The 23,841-nt window shown below is 31.9% G+C and overlaps 1 protein-coding gene across 2 annotated transcripts in view; it reads right to left on the bottom strand.

The window, feature by feature from the left end:
• LOC125070167 overlaps positions 1–23,841 on the bottom strand; it is a 76,020-nt gene that overhangs the window by 15,677 nt on the left and 36,502 nt on the right. For both annotated transcript variants that reach the window (XM_047679910.1, XM_047679907.1), the window contains exon 2: positions 16,542–16,694. In XM_047679910.1, coding sequence (XP_047535866.1) covers positions 16,542–16,694 — 153 coding nt within the window. The remainder of the gene's footprint in view (positions 1–16,541; positions 16,695–23,841) is intronic.

Genomic DNA, 23,841 nt, shown 5'->3' with positions numbered 1-23,841 from the left:
TTATTTGAAAATTTTGGAGTAGTTTCAGTATTAAACTTTTGCCAACCGTACAACAATTGTATACAACAAATAATGGTTAACTTATCAGCAAACAGTAACGGTGCCCAAAGAATTTCGGTTCATAATTTATAGTTCTGATAAATTAATTTTTCCTTCGTTCGTCTCTACTTTTGAAAAATTTACAGAACGACGTCCTATTTAAAATTCAAAATACCAAAATTCATAATGATTATGCGTATGCTCTAATTCTGAACGATGCTTAGAGAGAGTATTCACGCAAAATATCGAAGAGGAAAAAAGATCTTCACATCTTAACTCTAGTTTCACATTCAATAGTCCAAGGCGGTTGCATAACATGTAGCGTCGCAAATGTTTACAACGATCGCAATACTTTTTCACGTTCATTTCCGATATCGTGCCGTCCAAAAACAAAGATGTCAATAAAACATTTACAAAGCAGTTAATTACTAACCCAATTCCTTGGATATTTTTTTTATCTAAGACACAGTTGCATAATATTTACGTGTTCGCCGAGGCACTAAAAAATCATAGAAAGACGGAAATAAAGAAAAGTTATTCACAGGCGATTGATGTTTTAAATCCAAACATTTTCACGCATCACCTAAAACGATTTTTATTGCCTTCAATGCTCACACGCCACTATGATACGTGGTTCAAGCAATTTCACGACAGGCATGAGGAAAGTGCGAATGCTAATCAATATCACTATTGTTAGGGAAGTTAATTTTTTCTGTCCTTTTAGGAATTGTTTGTAAATATTTCGTGATTCTTGATATGGGTATGAATAAATTTAAACCCTTTTATAGTACGTGAAACGGATCGGAAGCTCTGCTAGTTTCGTTTATTCGGAGACACTTCCGATAAAATGACTTATTCTATACTGAGAATTGTTGCAGTTTTTTTATAAGGATTATGACTTTTGTGTAGAATGTCGTTGTACGCCAGAGATGGCTCAAACTGGATGTTTTTATATATTTTAATAGCCAATGAAATCAATATTTTGAGGCCTTGAATATTATATTGAGATAGGTGATTTTATAACACGGTTTGTCTTCTTGAATATGAACTATCTCATACATGTAAAAATCATGTTTTTTCTTTATTTTTTATGATAATTAATATATTCAACGTAGTGACATCCTTTAGTCTATCTTAGTAAGATAGAGGGACAATTTGTACTGATTTTATGCAATAGTAAATACCATAATTATGTACGTAACAAAACGTAAAACTTAAACACTATAGCTTAACACACACAACTTTAAATAATCGCCTTCTCGACTTTTGTCGTCAAGTAATAATCTCATGCGACAAAATTAAGGTTTCTCAAGTGATAATACATAAAACTAACATGTCTGAAATAAGTAAAAACGAGAACTAGCCTCTTATTTTGCAAACAAATGACATACAACAAGTATGTTAACTGTCAAGAAATCGATTATAGATTATACTTGTTAGTTTGCGCAAAACATAACCGTCTCATTAATGTCAAATATAACTGTTTCCATGTCAGTTTGACAGCGGCTCTTTGATATTCGATTACGATGACAACGAAGCAAATAGCGGTTCGTGAGTAAGTTGTATGCTCTGTGATAATGTTCATGCATAAAACATTACAAAGACAACGTATAATAGCTTCACTTAAACTAGGGCAATACAATTGATTACATCTTTCTTTAGTTTATATGTAAATTAACCGACACTAATACATTAGTGTCGGTTATTATGTGTTATTAAAAATATATAAAAAATAGAGACGTGATTATTCACTGATTGGCAAATGTTAGATATGTTTTAATAGATTTTTGGAAGTAAATAATAAAATGCAATGCTTGTCAGAGATAATAACTAAAAGGTAGGCTATTCCCGTACCTTAATAAATAAATCATATGCATGTGAATCATCATTTGATAATTTTTCACATGCATATGATTTATTTATTGATAAAATGTGATAAAATACATTTTAATGATAAATACCATGTCTGTTCCACACCTTCGCAACAAGATAATGATACACTGTAAGTTATCAATTGATATGCAACAATATTTAACAAGTCTTATTAAAAACAATTGTTCTATTTTTTACATAATTTCTTATCGCGCATATTTTTAATATTCAATTTATTTTATAATAAACATTTAGCAATGTGCTGGCTGGTTACCAATTTATCTAGAGGTTATTAAAATCAAGTTCAAATTAATACCTACAAAATGAAGAGTCGATAGTTTTATTTTTAATCCAAGTAAAAAAAAAATATATTTTTTACATTCATTCAATTTTTAAGTTCGTTTATTTAGTGATATATTTAAAAAGGTATTTAAAAAGAAAACGACTTTAAGCATCGTAACTATTCTCTGCTCTAAGACACTAAAGCAATGCAAAAAACAAAAGATTATTTATGGTAAGAATATAATATATATTACATATTTTTCATATTGCTATACAGTACTTTTTGTTTAGGCTTTTTCTTGTTTTAACTTAATGACTTTATTGTTGATTGATAAGTAGATATTTATATAGATTTAGATTAAGGACATTTCTTAAGACAAACTTAGTTTCTATGATAAATAGTAAGACATACACACGCCAAAAACTCACATGTGTGACAAGCTTAAGAGTCATTTCGGGTCCAATTTTATAAAGGTTTAATTATAGCACATTCGATTTCGCGTTTGTTATAGATATCTCAATAATTTTTTATTTATTTTTTGTGTATAAAGTATTAAATAGATAATATTTATGTATAAAATTTTTCCATAAAAAGTTTACGGACAAAAACTCAGTTTAAATAAGGCTATAATTGACGAAGAATACTTGAAAAAAAAGATGCAAATCGTATGTTAAATATTACGGAAATGTATATAATTTGTAATAGTTTGTTTTAATAAAGATAACATTGTAATGATCGCGTGCTCTAACATGGAGGAACACATGCGTGAAACATTTAAATTATGCTCATAGATATGGCAACACCAATATTTTTTTAATAAATAATATATCTGTCGACGTTCACTTTACAAATTATAGGTTAATATGTTACTATAAAAAAGCACAACAGTAAGGTCTTTAAAGAATAATTTAAAGCCAATTTACAACGTAAAAAATATTTTTTTTTATATTTTAGTCTGTTGGTAATGCGCTTACGTTTAAAAATATCTTATGCTTACGGGAATCTATAGTTTACTCCTTTAATTCAAAAATTAAATTATAAAGTTCGTAATATGTCCGTTTATAGTTCAGTTCACTAACACAGTAGGTTTTCTTTAATATTATTTTTCTGTTTAGAGTAATCACGAATCTGTTTTGATAGACACTCTGATTTGGGTTTCGGAATAACACTGTGCTGAAATTCCTCTGAAATTAAGATTGGAAAAATAGTAGGAGAAACCGTGAACCTGATGTTAAGAGGTCACCGTTAAATATTACCCATTCCTTTCATCGCCAATGTGCTAATAACACAATAAAGAAGACGAACACCAAAAAGTTGTGTTGTTTCTTTAATTTCACGGGTTCAATGACCCTTCAAATTGGAGCACAACAATACTTAGCATTGAGGTGAAATATGGTAAGTAAATACTTTTATAAAATCAATTACTCAACATTTATTTACGCCGAGCATTGCCAAACAGCTAATGAATAATAAATTTATATCTATAAATCACTGCTCGCGTTTTATTCCGAAAATACGCTCTATATTGACATTTAGAACTGAGATCATATTGAACCAAACAAGTCAGAGCGCGCCTACGTAATTAACTTCGGCATTGGCTATTAATTATTGAAAGATTATTTGCGATACCTACGTTTAAAATAAACGAGATTGTTTTCAATCTTCAATAAATAATATAACGATTTTTTTTTGTCCTGTTGTTCGGTCTATTACAATGGGCTAATATAAACTTATGCGACTGCGCAAGTTTACTGAATGAATACAAATGGAAATACGATATAGTCATCTATCTGATGATTACTCAATAAAACTGTAATTAACGTTTTGTTCGACTATACTTATATTATAAATACGAAACTGTCTGTGTGTTTTTATTTCACGGTTAAACCACTGCACCCGAATTTAATGAAATTTGGTGTGAAGCAAGCTAGATCACCAAGAACATGGGCTTCTAACACTTAACGACCAAACCCTAAAACTCGAGAGAGGACGCGGGCGACCACTGTTCAATATATCATCTACCCCGAAATGGTTCGACAATGACCGGAATCCTGACCGGTAAATATGAAAAAATAGTAATTCCTTTCATTTAAAACAAATAACTTAATTTCATCCCGATTCAAAACTTACAGGCACAATTTACTACTTTATTAAATACCTTTACCCATGAATATACCTACCTGCGAACACTCGTAGTAATGAAATACCTATAATTTGTATTTTAAGAAACTCTGAGCGTCCGTTTATAAAATGCCGTACAAAGGTATTCATTTGAGTCACACATCCGGCCCAGGACCTTTAATTTTTAAAGAGTTAGTCATATTTAATAATAATATCGGGATGAAAAGAAAAATTTAAATAGACATATCATCTACCTGAGATGTATATTGGCGTTGGGGAGAATGTGGGTATAATTTTGGGGTGCTATAGAATATAATCTAAAGCTCAGTTGAGATTGGTTTACGTTGACCAAAATAATACCATTTTCATGTTTTCTCTAGATAGATTACGCTATAAAAGTTAAATTTTATAGAAGACAAGCCAATAGTGCTTGTTAAAAACTGTTTTTGTTTATAATACACATAGCTGGAGCAAATGGTATAAATTATGGTAAGCGGTCACCACTGCACATAGACAATAGCGCTGTAAGAAATATTAACCATTCCATACATCGCCAATGCGCCACCAACTTTGGGAACTACGATCCCTTTTATCACTGGCTCACTCACCCTTCAGACCGACATGCAACTGATGAGTGGGGTAGCCCTACCACCTAAAAGTAAATTATCTACAAGTAAAATATTATAAAGTTTGTTTTATTTTAATTTAATTTACCTATAGCCAACAAGCAGCAAAAATTGACTTTTGCCAAATTCTTTAAACTTTGTCCTACAGACCGATTTCGGCATGACAATCGACATTCCCTTATTCTCGTAATCCAGCGGGACAACAAACCCGACACGACTGAAAATAATTCAGGCGCAGAACCAAAGACTTTACTTTCGTTCCACGAGAGTGTAGACACTGCTAAAAGCCGGGCTGCTACGAGAAGTTCTGGCCCGAGTCAGGGTTTAAATCCTGGACCTCGGGTTTTTTTAGCCACTAGATCAAAGAGCTAGTCAAGACTAGGTATATACATTAGTAATATCAAAGGTACGCGATAGTTGTGCACGTAGCTAGGGTGCTATGTCCCTAGCGCCTGTAATTACTCCGGCTCAGTCACCCTTCGCACCGGAACATTGCACAGTCTGCATTGTTACTTACGAAAGAGAAAAAAATTGCGATGAGCGAACTTTTATTTTTTATAATTATGTTCTCTAAAGAAAATGTAAACATCGTTCATATTTTTTATATACAATATCTAAAAAGAAATAGAGTTGTATTTTATATTTGACTAGCGACGTGACCCGGCTTCGCACGTGTGTAATTTATTAATAAACGATGATAATATTATATTTATAAAATTTATACCCTATAGCACTCAGGAATAATGTAGCTTTCTGATTTAAAATAGGATCAATAGTTCGGTAGATACATAACAAATAAATTTGACCTCTTTATAATATTCCTGACATATGATATTCAGAACGTCATTGGTTTATTTTTGTCATACTTTTATATCTTAATGAACTTTGGTTATGAATTATTATTAATTTTTTGTTTTAATTGTACGAAAACCATCTTATTTACATATAATGAATTACAAATATCTCAACGAAAATAATAACCAAAAATATTTTTTTGTCAAAAAAATTGTGAAATTTAAAAATCGTGAGCAACTGTTAACGTTTGTATCTATATTTTCTTTAGAGAACATAATTTAAAATAATAGTTTGGTCATCGCAAATGTATTCTTTCCAATCGTATTCATAGTAAAAAAAAACAAATGATTCCTGATTTTAAAACTTAAAAGTACGTATATTTCATTGACATTACTTTACCGCCTCATAATTGTGTACTGAACATCGGCTTAGATCAATTGAAAACGCTCATGCGAATATTTGACACACATAAAACTACACAGAGTCGCATTGCTAACGGGATTGCGGGATCGCAGGCAATACTTCAGATAGCCGCAATCTTTATGACCGTCGATTACTGTCACCGTACCCATAGTGGCAAGTGTGTACAACTGTGTGTCTGTATGCAATCATAGAATTCGAATCCTAGATTAGGTTTATATGAGTTTTTCTATCAAGAAAAAAAGTTTTAACGGAGTTTTGAATTTATTTGTACAATAACATTACTTAGTACTTATTTTTTAGTTTTGCTACGAGTCCGTAAAGTTCTGATCTACCATATTGATTTATTTTCTTTTCAGTACTTCAGAGATTGTCTGGACGAAATTTCTAATTAGTATAAGTCCGCCTTTGTCAATTTTTTTTTTAAATTAATTTTACTTGGTGACAGGGCGTTGTGCCCGTCTGAATAGGTACCACTCACTCAGTAGATATTCTATCGACAAACAGCAATAGTTGGTATTGCCGCGTTTCGGTTTGAATGGTTAGTGTGCTAGTCTAATTAAATAATAAATAAATAATGAATATTGGACAACATCACATACATTACTCTGATCCCAATGTAAGTAGCTAAAGCACTTGTGTATTGGGAAATCAGAAGTAAAGACGGTACCACAAACACCCAGACCCAAGACAACATAGAAAACTAATTAACTTTTCTTCATCGACTCGGCCGGGAATCGAGCCCGGAACCACGGAGTGGCGTACCACATATGAAAACCGGTGTACACACTACTTGACCACGGAGGTCGTATTATATGATTATTCGTGATATTTACGACAACTACAACAAATTAGGATTTCCTTTGCATACAAGTACTTCGTTACCTTACATCTTATCAAGGTGTTACCTTGTGAAATTGAGTAGGTAAGTATTAATATATATATTGACATAGTAAAATTCAATTAACCTTAAACCTGAATGTATGCCCGTTTTTACCTAACTAATGTAATAAGTGGTGAGATAATAACGCTTATAAACGCCTCCGTTTTTTTTAATCAAATCTTAAATCATAATTAGCTTTCTTGATTCGATTAAAAAAAATTGCCTGGCGGTTCTTTTGATTGTATAAACCAACCACACCGGTTTATTAAACAAAATATTGATGTGCGTTGACAAAAAATGTGCTTGTTTGTTCTAAGTTTGTTTTATTAGAAATAAATAAATGACAATAGTGTTGTAGATTTTTTATTACGTGTCAGAAAAATTAAAAAAAAATGTGATCGTTTATTCTGTGGTCTTTAAAAATACCTTTACTTTCGAAATCAAATAAATATATATATCTTTTTATTATAGTCAAAATATTAAAGGCAAAGAAAGAAATGTTACATATTTCTAAGTCGGTGAAATCGACGGATGTCGAGCGATATCTTTGAAAAGCGTCTAAATTTACATTCACACGTGCATCTTTATTTTCGATGAAAGATACAAAGCAGATGCTCACTTCACTTTGAGTTCGCTTAGCGCAGTCACTACATTAAAAAATGCAACGTTTTAAGGATATTTATTGATTCATATCTTTTTTTTTAAATGTGACTGACAAAAAGTCCTGATGGTAAGTGGTCAACAAACCCCCTAGAAATATTGACTATTCCTTACATCAACGCGCTACCAACCTCGGGAGCTAAGATATAACATCTTTGTGCCTGTTACACTAACCCTTTAAACTAGAACGCAAGAATACTAACTATTACTGTTTGGAGGCAGAATATCTGATGAGTATGGGTGGTACCTAGACTTATCAATTAATAAATTTAAAACTTGATGTTAGCATTTGTTGTTGGTAGGATATATAAATTGAATTATATTTTATCAACATATATTTAATAATTGGGGGGAAAGAGAAATGTACTAAGTGTCTTAACGGTCTCGGTTGAATATACATTCCGAACCGGTGGTAGCTTAACATTATTTTTATCTTGTAAAATTGTGATTCTAAAGTGTTTTCAAGACTACTTGAATGAAGTATCTACATTTTGATAGGGTTTGTTATCACAGACAATCACCGGCTATATTAGTATACAAGACAATCGAGGACTTTTACGAATACAATCTACTTGAAAATATAAATATCTAAATCCAAGGGCGGCCTTTATAATCGGCATTTCCTTATTTATACAGTTAATACTTAAATTGATATATTAATTATTCACAAATGTTGTTTTTTTTTATAACCATTGTAAACTTAAAAATAATATGTTTCTTTTACGTGGAAGAAAAGTTAGTATAGAAAACTATAAAATTATTGTTATTTAACATGCAATTTTGTTGCATGCATGTGCATAAAACGATATTACATTTAACTGTTTTCATTAGTAATGATTGAAATAACGAAAAAATATTTATAGATCAGTGAATAATATTTTATAGATATGTGAATCACTAAAATCGTTACACAATCGGCGAATATATCGCGTTACATTCACAAAAAAACAAATGAAATGATAACCTTATTTTTATAAGTCACCTAATGAAACAACATATATTTTTTTGTTATTTGTACGCTTATGTTAACAGTAGGTATAGAGTGTATATATACGTGTATTATAAACGCGAAAGTCACTCTGTCTATGTGTCTGTTGCTCTTTCGCTGCCAAACCATTGAACCGAATTAGTTTGCAGCAAAATTAAAACCCAAGGAAGGTTGGGTTAGTAAATTATAAATTATATTATATATTAGGTAAATTTCCCACTGTTGCGCTAAGGCCTTCTCTCCCTTTTTGGAGAAGGTATAGAGCATATTCCACCAAGCTGCTCCAATGCGGGTGGAATACACATGTGGTAGAATTTCGTTGAAATTAGACACATGCAGGTTTCCTCACGATGTTTCCCTTCACCGCCGAGCACGAGATGAATTATAAGCACAAATTAAGCACATGAAATTTCAGTGGTGCCTGCCTTGGTTTTAACCCGAAATCATCGGTTAAGATGCAGGCGTTCTAACCACTGGGCCATCTCGGCTCTCATCTTTATAGTTACCTAAAACCTGACCACAGACTCCTTAAATGCGTGCGAAGCCGCAGGCGACAACTAGTTTGATATAAAAGCATGACAATTGTCGAGAAAAATATTTTAATCTTACAATAAAAATGTAAACCCGAACAAATATATTATATAAATACCAAATTTTAAATACATTAAACTTTATTAATACGTTGCCTTTTGTGATGTCATTTTATTATATATTTCCAATAAAACACGGTACCAAATACCAAAGCAAAAAAGTAGTGTCTTTAATGGTTTCGCAATAGACCGTTTTTTTTCTGGACTGGCCAGCGGCAGACAGATTAGTACTAAATAATGATTCATCTACACCAGTTGAGCTAACTTAGAAATGACGCATATTTAAGTCACACCTATTCACACACACACACACACAGAGGTATAATTTATAACTATGTCAATTATTATAATAAAAACAAAAATTACTATCTTACTAATATCATAAATGCGAAAGGGAATCTAATCTGTCTGTTGCTTTTATGAAGCAAGCCAAGAAAGGACATTTTTCATGCCTTACACTTAACGCCCAACCATTAACAAGCGACCCAAGCCGCGGATGAGAACTAGTTCAGTAATGCCTACTTAAGTAATACTCTTATTTGGTAATTATTGAATATAAAATACTATGCGCTTCATAATTTTCCTGTTTCTTTATTTTAGTTTTGCAAGGGGAACACGATACAGTGGTCACCTAGTAGCAGACTTCATACATAATACATAAGTTTAGCTTCCCGCTGCTACGCTAGTAATTGCCGCAGAACGGGCCCCGGGCGCCTGGCCAAACAAGGACCGAATGTTTACACATGACGACACGATTAACAAGACAATTTGGAGGACATTTACAATATACGATAAGATAATTCGGTTTGTAAAAAACTAGCAATAAATGTTTGCAAAAAGAGCAGTCGTTGTTTACTGTTTTGGTCATCCCACGAACAAATGATTTAGTCAAATTAAAATCTTGTTTATGACGAGCTGTTTTTTACTTTTTACACGGCGACAGATTAAAATAATGAGTACCTTATTGAGGTTTTTTTTTATGTAATAGGTAGGCGGACGGGCAAATATAAATATATAAAGACAATTAATGGTACCAACGCCCATCGACGCTGTAAGAAATAATAACCATTCCTTACGTCACACCAATGCGCCACCAATGTAGTTACACTGGCTCACTCATCCTTCAAACCGGAACACAACAATACTAAGTATTGTGTTTGGCGGTATGACATCTGATGAGTGGGGGGTGGTTATATGTTATTGACATAAAAAAAATATAAAAATAGTCTTTTGAAACGAAAAGGAAGTGCTATAAAACACTTAAAATAACGTGTTTTTCGATAATGATTACCAAGAAAAAAGGTATTATAATTATTATTTTTTTTGTTATAATTCAGTATGAGGTTCGTCAACAGTTTTCTTATGATACATTTTCCTTGTATCTCGCATCGACATCGTGTCGCCGAGCTCAAGAGGAACTAATTGAGGGGAACGGGACACCATATTCCCAATAAGGTTTGATTACTTACAACCAGAACGAAAGTTATGCCGCCAGTGAGAAAACTTTGTCATTACATTAATTGACCGGACACAATCATGATAATATTTGTTGTAATCTACCAACTATGAAGGTTAAGGGGGTGACGTATAGTCAGCTTTGGTGTTTTGTTTTTTTTTTCTTCAGGTAACTGAAGTAATTGAGTCTTATATGTTCGCTTAGAAGTGGAACTACTGTGGGCAAAAAGATTTGAGACGGAATAACAATAACTACCGTTTATTCTGATTGTTGCTTATAAACGCTCACATTTGTAATAATACAATATTTTTTTCATTAGGAGTCACATCATTTCTATTTATACGGGTTATCTCATCGGGATTCACAGCAGAAAAGCAACACGTTTAAAATAAGATGTGACGCATTCGAATGTACCCTTTCTTATCAACTAAAGTCATTCTTAAAGTTGCCATATGCAAAAAATATAATTTTTATTGACTTTATGCCAATTATTTTCTTCTATAAGAACATGCTATGCTTCATTTTCAATGAAATTTGTTTCAAGATCGAACTCCATTTCAGACAGATTTCTAAACTTTTATTGATCGATTTGCAATAAAGCTATTTCGTAAAAAAACTCGAAATTCCTGCGAGTTCTAATGTGAGAATTCGATGAAGAATTGTCAGAAAATAAGTATGTTGAGAGCTTCGTTGAGAAACGAGCGGAGAAGTATGGATATTCGCCACCCAGGAGCTCGAGGCCTACCTAAAGGATTCCATTACGATATAGTAAAAAACAAGAGAACAGTCGTGGTAGATATTCACCACTTTAGTTGTTTCAGTTCAAGAGACAAATAAGTTAGAATTATTATTAATTCCAAGCACACGAGACATATAACATTATCTACGGAGATTTTCAATGCAATAACATTGTAAGGAATGGATTTAACTTTTGAGTCAATTTCCATAGACGTACATAACTAAAAATGTATTTATCCACTTGCCGAATTAACTTATCAAAAAAAAATTGACAGTAAATAGAGGCGTGTCATATATATACGGCCTTTTTTTGTTCCAAAATCTTGACATTTTTTTATTATCTTTAGTGATTCTTTGTATAATGACAGTGTCAATAATGCGTGAGTTCTTAATCAACGTGAGAGTTTCAATTTGAGTGAGATCTGACGAATGTTTCGAAAGTGGACGATTCAATATTGAATGTTAGAATGGCCGATTTGATGTTATTGATTTTCTTGGTTAAAGGTGTCATCAAATAACATAAAATGTGTTTTTCTCAAAGAGTTTATTCGTTATCGTATGGTTTTGGTGCGGCAAACATTTTACAAAACAATTTCAATAAAGTTGCACGCTGTCAAACATGCACGCAAAGAAGAATCTTTGCTGGTTTAATGCTCGTGTATACATATATATGCGGTCACCATCATATGTAGACATTGGTATTGTAAGAAACATTAAGTTTACATAGCCCATATGATCGCCGTCAACTTTTGGAACTAAGTGTGATGCCCTTCTGTCTGAAGTCTCTTCAAACCGGAACACAAAAATAGTAGGTAAGTATTGTTATTTAGCGGATATAATTAAATTCAAGACGTATATTGATATATTTTATCTATTTTTTTACTTAGGGCATAGTTCCATAATGTTGTCTTATTAAAACTTATCTAACGTAGTGCGCGCTCAAATTAATCTCATTGTTTAAAATTAGTTTTTTTTTTATTCTTTTTTCCGTTGCGGTGAGAAAGAGGTCCAAATTAGCAAAATAAACTTTAGTTCGTATTATAAAAATAACAATAATATTAGTGTGGATTTCCAACGACGGTATATTAAGTCACAATTCAACAATAAATTCAACAAACGTTGCTAGTTTAACTGATAAGTTAGTATTATCTTTGTTAAGGCAGGTCGCCTTTAGCATCGACTTCTTTGATACAGCTTTATACGGAGTAAAGAGGCCATTAGTTATAACAAGGAATGCCGTTTGCATGACTTCATACCATTTATTTGTTAAGGAATAGCGTTGTCGATACTATTTGTATTAAAGCACTGATTTCTCGAATATTTTTAATATAAATATTATTATACAGACGGAAATGAAATATTTGTTTTTTTTTTAGTAACAGCTTGTTAACTTCCCACTGCTGAGTCTACCTTGATTGTTTGATTGATGAGTTGAAGCTGTCACTTTTGATACGATCTGTAGTGTTCGTTTACACCTAAAACTGTTATGTAATTTTTATATAGAAAAACATCAGAGATAAAAACGGATATCCAGCCAAGCGGATACCGGATAATACGTCAATATCCGGCCGGATACCGTTTAGTGGGTAAACACTGCTGCTAGCTGACCAACAAATAAGGGTCGCTCGCAATCTCAATCGATTCTGTGTTGAGCAGATACAGTCAATCACTTGTTACAGACATGTGATAAATTACAATAATATAATTGGCAAATTTTTGGAAAAAAACATCGTATAACTTGGTTTGAGTATTGATTCCAGGAAGAGGATAAGGCTGAGGAACTACAGTGACTCGAATTCAGCTTTATAAAAAGTCCTTACAATGGGGGAAATTGTCATTGGTTCTTAGTTCTATAACAATTATATTATTTAATATATTTTATAAATACGATTGAATTTTTGGTAAAAGCAAAGTCCATACGCGATTGAGCTGTTTGTTTTATTTATTTGTATAACCAGTAATCGTGACACAGAAATAGTTAAACAAACAAACTAAAACGTAGCTAGGACAATACATATTAATATATAAATATATATACATACATTTAAGTAAAATAGGTTTGTTACAGGGAGAAATAACTAATTAATCGAAAATATTAGGCATATACGACTTACGGCTTTATCTATATTTTTTTTAGTAGGTTGGTTAAACAATGCTGTGTTCTTCTTTCGAATGTCAAAGCAATGATGATAGAAAGAGATGAATCAAATTCTAACTACTCCCTCTAAACAACTGTCTGTTCACTCACGGTGAACGTTAAATTATCGTGCATTAACAAACTTAATCTAATTTGCATTTTTTTTGCTGTTTTTATTAATCTCATTTGTCAATATTAGTCATATCACGCACATTAAGACGTCTTGTAACCACGAGCGACACTCATACTAATGCATGCCAATAATAATACTATTGTCTAGGAGGGGCGCGCCTTCATGAGTGAATGGATTCATGCATGTTAAAAAAGAGCCAGAATGAATATAATCTATTCCAACCACAAGATGAGACCCAATAAATATCATTTGACAGCTAATTCAGGCGATATTATTGGAGAGCTTAAACAATCTATGATATTCACTATGGATTTCCGAAAAATGGCATATTGAACGTCGACGAAACTTATCGGAATTTTGGAAGTAAAATTATAATGAAAATAAGGGGTTAAGTATAACAGTGTTGTATCATAAATAAAGATAATATATTAATCATAACTAAGCACAATATAGCTGAGTTATTAGTTTATCTTTTTTCCTACTTAGTTTAGTTTGTTTATCTTTTTTCCTACTTCCATTGGAACAGACTATAATTATATCATATAGATATTTAATTCAATTATTCTATCGTTAATTATTCGTTCGTATATTCATTTATAATCTGTATTATGTTCCAGTATGAAAGGTTAATGAGCAAGTTTAATTACAATATAACTATTATTTATTATGTTCCTTTGTGAACTGATTTAAATGAATCTTTTTTATATAAACTCGATTACAGGTCGATGGTGAACGCCATGTATTTTTTTAATTATTTTATATATTAACCAACTTATAATGAGGCCCTTAATTCTTTTTTTTTATTATTATATATAAGTATGTTCCATGAGTATAAAACTAAATGTCACCGTATAGATTTCGCACTTAATCTTTACCAAACAAATTATGTTTTATTTGTTACGCAACATACAATAAACGCAATTGATTTTGCATGAAAGTAAAATATTTTAATCGCAGCAAGACGCCAGTGGTAGTGGCCGCATAAGTACAGTTTTCTCGCGATAACCCGCGAGCGGTCACGCATCTATTTATAAGCGTCGACCACTCACTCCTTAATATTAATATTAATGTTTGTTGAACTTCTTACGAAATATTAAACAAGACACAACGTATGTACTTGTTTTAAAACGACAAGAGAACGCGTCGTTATTGTACGTACTTTGAGTACTAATTAAATATATCTTTTGAATACAATCGTTCTTAATTTTGTGTGCGGGGATGGCACAGTGGAATAAAACTGAAGTTAGCAGGTTCGAATCTTAACAAGCACTAATAAATTTATTATATGTATGTTATGAAGTCGTCTGGAAACGTGCATGTGTGGAATGCAATTCAGTCAAACGTGAATGTCTGTCAACCCGCACTTGGAAAATTTTCTACTTTAGAAGGGACCAGCTCTCGGCCCAGCAGTGGGCGCATTTAACCTACTTGTTACCCAAAAGATTGTTTTTACTTTCACTCAACGTCTTGATGAATTCTCGTATTATATTCAAGTCGTTTTTGACGAAGGTTAATGCATTCACTGCGATTGTATTTTTTACTATATGCGGAATATTGTTAAGATTTACGAAAAACTTCCTAGATTTTTTACGAGCGCTTGATTTATTCATCTTTTTAAAAAACACATTTAAATTTACTGGACTCTTAGTCGAAAAGTAAAGCAGTAATTTTAATTCGATTTTAAAATGATTCAATTCAAAATATTTTTATAAATAAACTGTGTGTGTGTGTTTTTTTAAACAGTTGGGGTTTCTCATCAATGCGGAATATTCTATGGATATTTTACGGAGAAGAATCCACGAGAAATTAAGTAAATACTTATAAAAAATATATAATAACGGATATAAGCAATCTTGTATTAATTACAAGGAGATAATTAACTTCGACACGAGACCAGTCGATTCCATACATTTTTATAAGAAATATTTCTGTTGAAGGTTTAAATTACATATTAAAAAATCATACATGTGTTTGACGTAAAGTTGAAGCATGAAAGTACTGATGGCATGTCAAGTGGAAATTGCAGTATTGTGTATAATAATACCACTTTGCTTGATTATTTTACTATTTAAATATATATTTAAATAATTATATTGAAACCCTAAAATTAAAACAAAAAAATATTGATTTTTCTACGTATGAGACAATGTGTCAAATCTATGTAAAGAATTATATACGTATATTTGTTTGTTTGTAATCGTTGAACGCTTATAAACTCGAAACTAAACCAATTTCCTTGATAATTCTTTCACGATTTAAAAACTATCCATAATCAAACAAATATCCATATAGAAGTAACAATTTTACTTAAAGAAATAAAGGAATTTAAACTGTTGGAACTGCTTTATCGGTGTGTATATTATATTTATGTATTTATTCTTGTAGTCGCAAACTGAATTCCTCGCGGACGAAGCCGTAGGCGCATTAATGAATATCAAATCATATTATTAGTTTGCTATGATAAAATTATTTAATTACAAGGGCATAACTAATGCTAAGTTAGATCTTGTCGAGATAATGTCTTAGAATATTGTATCTCGTGGGCGGAATTGATATAATGAGAAAACATTCACTAACAAGTTGAAATAGTTCAGACAGCATTTCAAAATGCAACTTCTGTTTATTAAACTTAAATAGAGATACGATCTATTTTCATTTAAGTACCTATTTATTTATAGATTTATTCATTCAAATGCCTTATTGGTCGTTTCAGTCAAAAAACTCCGCAATCTGGAGTTTGGCAGTTCGTTTAGATTCCTTTGCCTAGAATAAGAAATCTGTTAATAATGTTTAAACTTACCATCAAAACGCTTGGCTCTATTTGATAAAATATCGGCCAACTTGCTTAGTTCGCTCCGAAGAGCGCCTTCGAGCTGCGAGCGGGCTTGTTGCGTGAGTCGTGAGCGCGCGCCCGCGCCGCAGCAACCCTTGTTGAGACACAGTTCGCCGGCATCTAAAACAATACAACATTTAAAAATTAAATTAAGAACATTACTCATTACATAGAAGGTATAAAAAACAAATTTTTCAAATAGGCTGGATATAGGTATATATGGTCATGTATTTATAAAAAAAACTCGCTAAACTGACTTGTTCTGAGTTCTTTATTCAAAATGATTACATATCATTACATTATCATGTCATAATGAACTAGGCAACAGGGCGACAATTTTAGTAAGAAATGATCACATTATCGAAATCGATTCTAAGCGTTATCGTTGCCGTTCAGCTGTTTTTCTATACTATCACAACTATCCAGTTGCGGTTCGGTTGTATTTGGATCGCAATAGTAGCGGGAACGTATCATAATCGATATATTTTAATAGAATTCGCTCCCAGTTTTTTTCTCTATTTTTTATAGAAAAGTAATATTTTCTGCGATCTTATATATTCGTTTAACTTTCACGGCCTATATAAATGATGTCTAAGAAAGGCAAGTTCGCCCAGTATGGACGAGATTTATGCCTACAAGACATGTATTCGCCGACACCCGGATACATTTTACTGTTAAATTTAAATTGAAGACCACTATATTTTATCAATAAAAAGCAATAAATATAAAAAGATATATATTAACACAGCGCTTTACGCTTTTAGATGCAATTGGCTTGGGATTTTATACTTGGCGTAATAAAATATATATTTTATATGCAAGATAGTTGCTATTCGCACGTCACTTGTAATATTATTACTTGTAATATTAGTATTGTGGTAAATTCAAGCCATGTAAAGCGGCTTAATTGGCAAAAATGAGGTAATAACGACCTTTCGTTTGGCAGACTGCTGTGCTGCAACAAACATTCAGGATTTAACACGCGGCTACAATGCGGCTTGGCAACATGACATTTCATTTGTTCTTCATTATCATGTCTGCTTTTAAATTACTTTTTACGTAAGACTTGCAATTTCTCTATATTGTATTCACATCTTAAAAAAACGGCTGTAAAGTCGAGTATTGTATGATATCAATTATTTAATAAACGCAATGAGATAGGTGTATGCAATTTATATTAAGTAAATTAATACAAAATAAAGTAAAATAAACCTTTTTTTTACTTGGACTTCGTGGGACGCTTGGTTGAAAAGAATTTGTTGAAATGACAGACACAATCAAATAAATTATCAACGTTTGAGAACAATTCAATGAAAAGAAACAAAATTGTTATTAAAAACACAGAGTAAATATAAACAATAAATAAATAAGCTTAAATAATATAATTTAAAACCATAATAGAAAAAGAGAGAGGAGGCAAGGCGTCTGGTATATCCTCTGTATAGATTTTTTTAACGTGACAATATCTGCCAGTACACTACTGTTAGCCACGTAAAAGATCATCGTTCCAGTTATTAATTTATCTCTTATATTAAAAACTTTTATATCATGCTATTTAATAGATTAGAAATTGTTACATTTGTCTGAATTGCTTTGTTTCTTCGCTTAAAATGTACAAAATCGTCAAAAAATGTCGATAACTAATTTATGTGACTTCAAGTATTGTGCCATATTGTCGTCTTGTTCGCTCCCCGGGTAACGTAATGCAATAAAACCCCCTCGGACGGATGTTTAAACTTATTTGGGCCCTGAAGGTCGCACCCTCATGATTAGAGCCCCATCGATCTGCGCTACACATCTATAAATATACATCTCTTTCGATTACCCTGGAGAATGGAGATTATGTTTGGTTAGACATCTCGTGTACATCGTACCTACTGGCGGAATGACAATCTCTACATAGTATAAAACTTTACGCTTAGATCTTTTAAACTACCCGACAGATTTCAATGGTCATTTCATCAATAGAGTGCTAGTGTGAGTTCTATGCGTATAATACATGAATATTATCATGAATAGTAAAAGTCAATTACAACTTTCCTAGCCGAAAAAAAAAGAATTTTTCTTTTTATGTTTGAACTTCAATCTAAAAGTTGTAGCTTTAAGATCCCTATTGTAACCCTGTGAAGTCGGTATAGATAGGTAGTATATTAATATACCCGTATAAGCTCGTATGTGACCTGAGACAAGCTGTATATTTCTCATATTGAAATTATACGTAATAACTACAGGACTAATCTTAAGAAATAGCTTACGCTTTGATCATAAGGATTTTTAAAATTCATTCAATGAAATGTTACTGCAAGTTACGAGCAGATTTTCGAACCATTTGAGAAAATAAGACACAATTTATTTATGTATATTAAATCTGCAGAATCGACTTTCATCTAGACACGCGGTAGCGTGTCAGCCAAGTTCTAGTAACAGAACTGGCTAGTAGCACCGTGTGTAATATTACACGAACCATTTGGAGCCACTTTTGACCTCCTCATAACTCAAAAACTATTTGACATAGATGTGTCAAATTTGGCTCATATATTAAGACTCGCGAGATACATATGTGTTCCAAATTTCATAAACGCATCTCAAATGGTTATTTAGATATTAACGTCTAAAAATCGTCATTTTTATCACTGACTGACCTATAGATCAAAACTATATCCTACTTCCAGGTGACCTAGAAAGTTCAAATTTGGCATGCAGGTAGATAATTAGGCCAATATAAAGGAAAAAATCTGAAACTGGTAATTTTTTATCATTTTATTATAATTTTTCATGTTATTGGGTCTATAGGAACACTTATATACTTAGTTCCTGTAATAACTGTAATAATAAAAAAATGATGTAAGAACCAGCAATCAAAACTTATGACAGCCGGTCTTCAAGTAGATTTTAAGGTCTTCACGTGAATATATAACAAGTTGAATACCACCCTTAAGTTTTTTAAATCCAAATATTTCCGTTTTAGTACTTATGAGTATAGCCGACTTTCGTATTTATTACGTTATTAACTAGCATTTAGCGCACATCAATGGTGCCAAATAATTATACTTAAAAAAAAAATAATAATAGGCATTTCGGTACACGGCGCGCGACGCGACGCCAGAGCAGCGGGTTAGGAGCGTTGCGATTAAACCTTAACGCGGACGTGTCTGAGCGAGTGGCAACCGCGCTTATAAGAATTATTTCAATACCTTCCGATGGAAACTGCCTAGTCTATTCGACTGCATATTTTTTGTTTGAGTATACTAGTATACAACAATAAAAAAGGTTTCGTGAGATTGTAGTAGAGTATGTATATCGTAACTGGAATGATTTAAGTTTGTACTCTAGCGCTACAAACGGGGATCCTTATTGCTTGGAAGAACAGAATCGAGCAAGCATGCTGATGTCAGCAAAGGACTGATGAATGGGTCCAATGGAAAAATAGAGAAGGTACATTGGGGACGTCGATAACAGCAATAGCGCACGTAAAATAACAATTCAATTTAAACATAATTTAATTTGCGAACTAGAAGTCAAAACCAAGTTACAGATATTAAGTAATGTACATATATGTTCAAAGGAAATAATTCTTTATTTGCTTAGCATATTCTACTATTATACACAAATTACAAGGCCTTCACCTTGACGGTGCTCTTTTCGACATAGGCTCCTCTATATTAAGTAAAGAGCAGGCTTACGTTGGCCTCTCTAGAGTTAAAACCTCAGATGGAGTACATCTTATCAATTTAGGTCCAATTCAAATCAAGACACAAGAGAGCTCTATTGTAGAGTACAACCGTCTGCGCACGTTATACCACCCCTACTTGGCCAAATTAAGTATAAACAGAAAACGCGTAAAAAAAAATCCGGACACTGAATGGGCAATTCACTCGAACATTTCAGAGGTACATACAAGAAAAATAAGAACGTATCAAAAAAAAGACAATTATAACCCGTAAACGTAGGAAAATAAAATAGCTTAACAAAAACCATTTGGTATTAATTTTGTTATTAATAAGTACCTATTAATAATTTATATACAAAAAGTAGTGATATCCCATCAAAAACATAAATGTAAAATTGAGAGCCAAGTTAAATATTATGATATATACCTTGGTTGTTGACTTCAACGACAAAAGAAGTGAGATCTAAATTTTTGCCAAGTTAAATAGCCCTTCTGAAATTTATTTATAACTACATAAAATAGCATTTCTTCTTATAACTTGGGATAATATATTGTTGCCTAAGGTCTGACTTGGCTAGTTCTTATATGTTTATAAACACAACTTATAGTTTGTGTTTAGAATAACAAATTATAACTCAGAACATCTAAGAAGAATGGAGGACAGCTCAGTATTGCTTAGTTAGTATATACGTACATTAAGAGCTGCGATGGTCCAGTCACTAGAAAACATTAATCTTAACCAGATATTGCGAGTTCATATCTAGACAAGTACCATTGAATATTTGCGTGCTTAATTTGTGTTTTTAATTCATTTGTAAAGGCTTAGAACTTACGAAGGCTATAATATAATTCTTATATGAGAACTAGCCAAGTCAGACCTTAGGCAACAATATATTATCCCAAGTTATAAGAAGAAATGCTATTTTATGTAGTTATAAATAAATTTCAGAAGGGCTATTTAACTTGGCAAAAATTTAGATCTCACTTCTTTTGTCGTTGAAGTCAACAACCAAGGTATATATCATAATATTTAACTTGGCTCTCAATTTTACATTTATGTTTTTGATGGGATTTTCTTTACTCAAGGAAACCGTCGTGTCGTGACTCCGGAGAGCGACATTTAATATAACATATTTATATTCAGTAACATAAAGCAATATGCATTTAGATTTGGTATTTACTAAAATTTGAAAACAACATTAACATCCACACTCTACAGCATGTTACAAACAATACTATCTTAATTGAAGTAAATCGATTTGAATTTCGGAAGCGTTATTGTGTACCGAGTCGTGCTTTCTGTCAGCGACGTGGGATAAACTGGGATCCAATTTGCATTTTGTTGGAAGGAATTTAATTGCTATGCCGAAGCAATAACGTCGAATATGTATTGTATAATAACTCAGTGGGGTCAATCTCAATTAAATTTTTGGTATAAGTCATGAGGGTTTCGCGTATTTATTAAAAATAAATAAAATTAACTATTATGTTTCATGATACAACAACGAAACACGACGAAGAACTCAAATGTCAATATTGGGATGCGTGATTACGAGCGTATTTTTTATACTTTTTTAAATATACTAAAGCAAGGCGATGAGCAAATAGGCCACCTTATGGTTAAAGATTAGAGCCATTGATATTTTGCGTTGTAAAAGATATTAACCTTCCTTATATCTTGGAAACGACGCTGTTACGTCCCTTGTGCCTGTAGCTAAACTGGCTCATTCGTGCTTCCAACAGGAACAGAAGAATACAATTTAGCGGTAGAATATGTGATTAGTGGGTGGTACCTACCCCGACTACTTGCACACACTTGCACACTTTACTTTTTATTTATGATCGAAGTTTTTTTTAGCCGAATGTTATAAGAATGCAGTTATAGTACTTTAAAATGAACTATATTAGAATTATCGTTATTACCAAAGAAATGCATACAATCTATTAGATTTTACAGAAGTGAATACGTAAGAAATATCATTAAAAATATCATACAGGAGTGAATACGTCAGGATAACATTAAAAATATCATAATTATAGAAATGTTACACCATAAAATGAAGATTTGCTTTTAACGTAAACAAAGAACTTTTCACCTACTCAAAAAGGGTGCTAAGTAGGTAAAGCGACTATGTTTATCTCTGCGTATAATAAATTAAAGGTATTTAAACAAAAAGAAGCAGTACAATTATAATAAAAAAAATACAAATGTACGAAACATAAATAAATTTATCGTTTTTTGTTTTTTTTATTTTTGATTTTTATATGAAAATGTTCGGATATTTAAATGCTTATTTCAACTTACGCCAATCGTCAACACGAGGGATGCATCAGGGGCGATGGCGCACTATGACGCTCGTAGCCACAGGCTTTTGATATTTTAATATTTACCGGATTTGACGAAGGGCCGTGACGAATCCGAGGGGTTTGATCTCGCTTTTACGATCGTACGGATTGCTTTTTAAATGTTCTCGACTATTGCTATAATGTTTATAGTTTTATTCCATTTCAGCCAAAAACTTGTGTGATTACTTGCCTTTCATAACATATTATTTTAATTCGTGGGTCATCTTAAATTTGTTACTGTTTTTAGAACAAATTAAACTTTTATACCTCACCGTAGTTGAGTAATAATGATGATAGACCTTCGTCAATTGTACATTCATGTTTTTTTTTATAAACCTATACAAGGAAGATATAGAATATAAGAAAGGAGGCATTCGATTCAGTTAAAACAAAAAAAAACAATTTAAAATTTGGATCACAAATTTAAAGATTACAAAATCAATCCACACTAAAAATGACATTTCTAAATAATATAATAAGAATAATCGTATCATACCATTATATAGGGGCTCACTAAACTCACTCGTGAATTGTTAAAATCCGACTTTAATGATTAATATTGGAATTAATATCGTCAAAGTCGTGTTTTACTTTGATATTTCACGAACGTAAACCACATTTGGTTTGTTCATACAGAACAGATCTGCTAAACTTGTAAATTTATTATTCACACCATTAAAATCACATAGATAATTATATAACGTACTCCTTACTTTTTACTAAGCTTGCTTTACATTTTTGGATAAACTTGAACAATTTCAATATAACTAATCCCAAAAATTAGAATACCAGTTCATAATAAAAGACATTCAATTTTAAGCTTTATACCAATTGAATAAGATACATTATACGAAGACTGAAATTATATACTGTGAATTGGAATCTGTATAAGAGTTCTTAATCTGTATTTATAATTATGTCTCTATCAACGAAGATTCAAAAAGCCAGACACAGAACGTGTATATATTGTAAACAAACATAACCCAAACAGCGCTTGTATGATTTATATTTCTTTCGTATTGCGATACACTAACCCCGCTTTCTTCAATCTCGGCGTTTAAAAAAATAAACATTTATTTAATTTATTTGATAAATACATTTTAAATTAAAAGCGAGAAGCGAAGCACTTTTTATAGTTATATAAGAAACTTTCATAAGCGACTTCGTTCGTATATAACTTAATAAATCTTAGTAAAACTTTTTAATTTCCATTCCAAATATGAAGCCTAGACGATAAAACCTATCGGTATT

The sequence above is a fragment of the Vanessa atalanta genome, chromosome 2 (assembly GCF_905147765.1).
Source record: "Vanessa atalanta chromosome 2, ilVanAtal1.2, whole genome shotgun sequence".
NCBI lineage: Eukaryota > Metazoa > Arthropoda > Insecta > Lepidoptera > Nymphalidae > Vanessa > Vanessa atalanta.
Note: the sequence above shows the minus strand (reverse complement) of the source record. Positions and strands in the feature narration are given on the sequence as shown.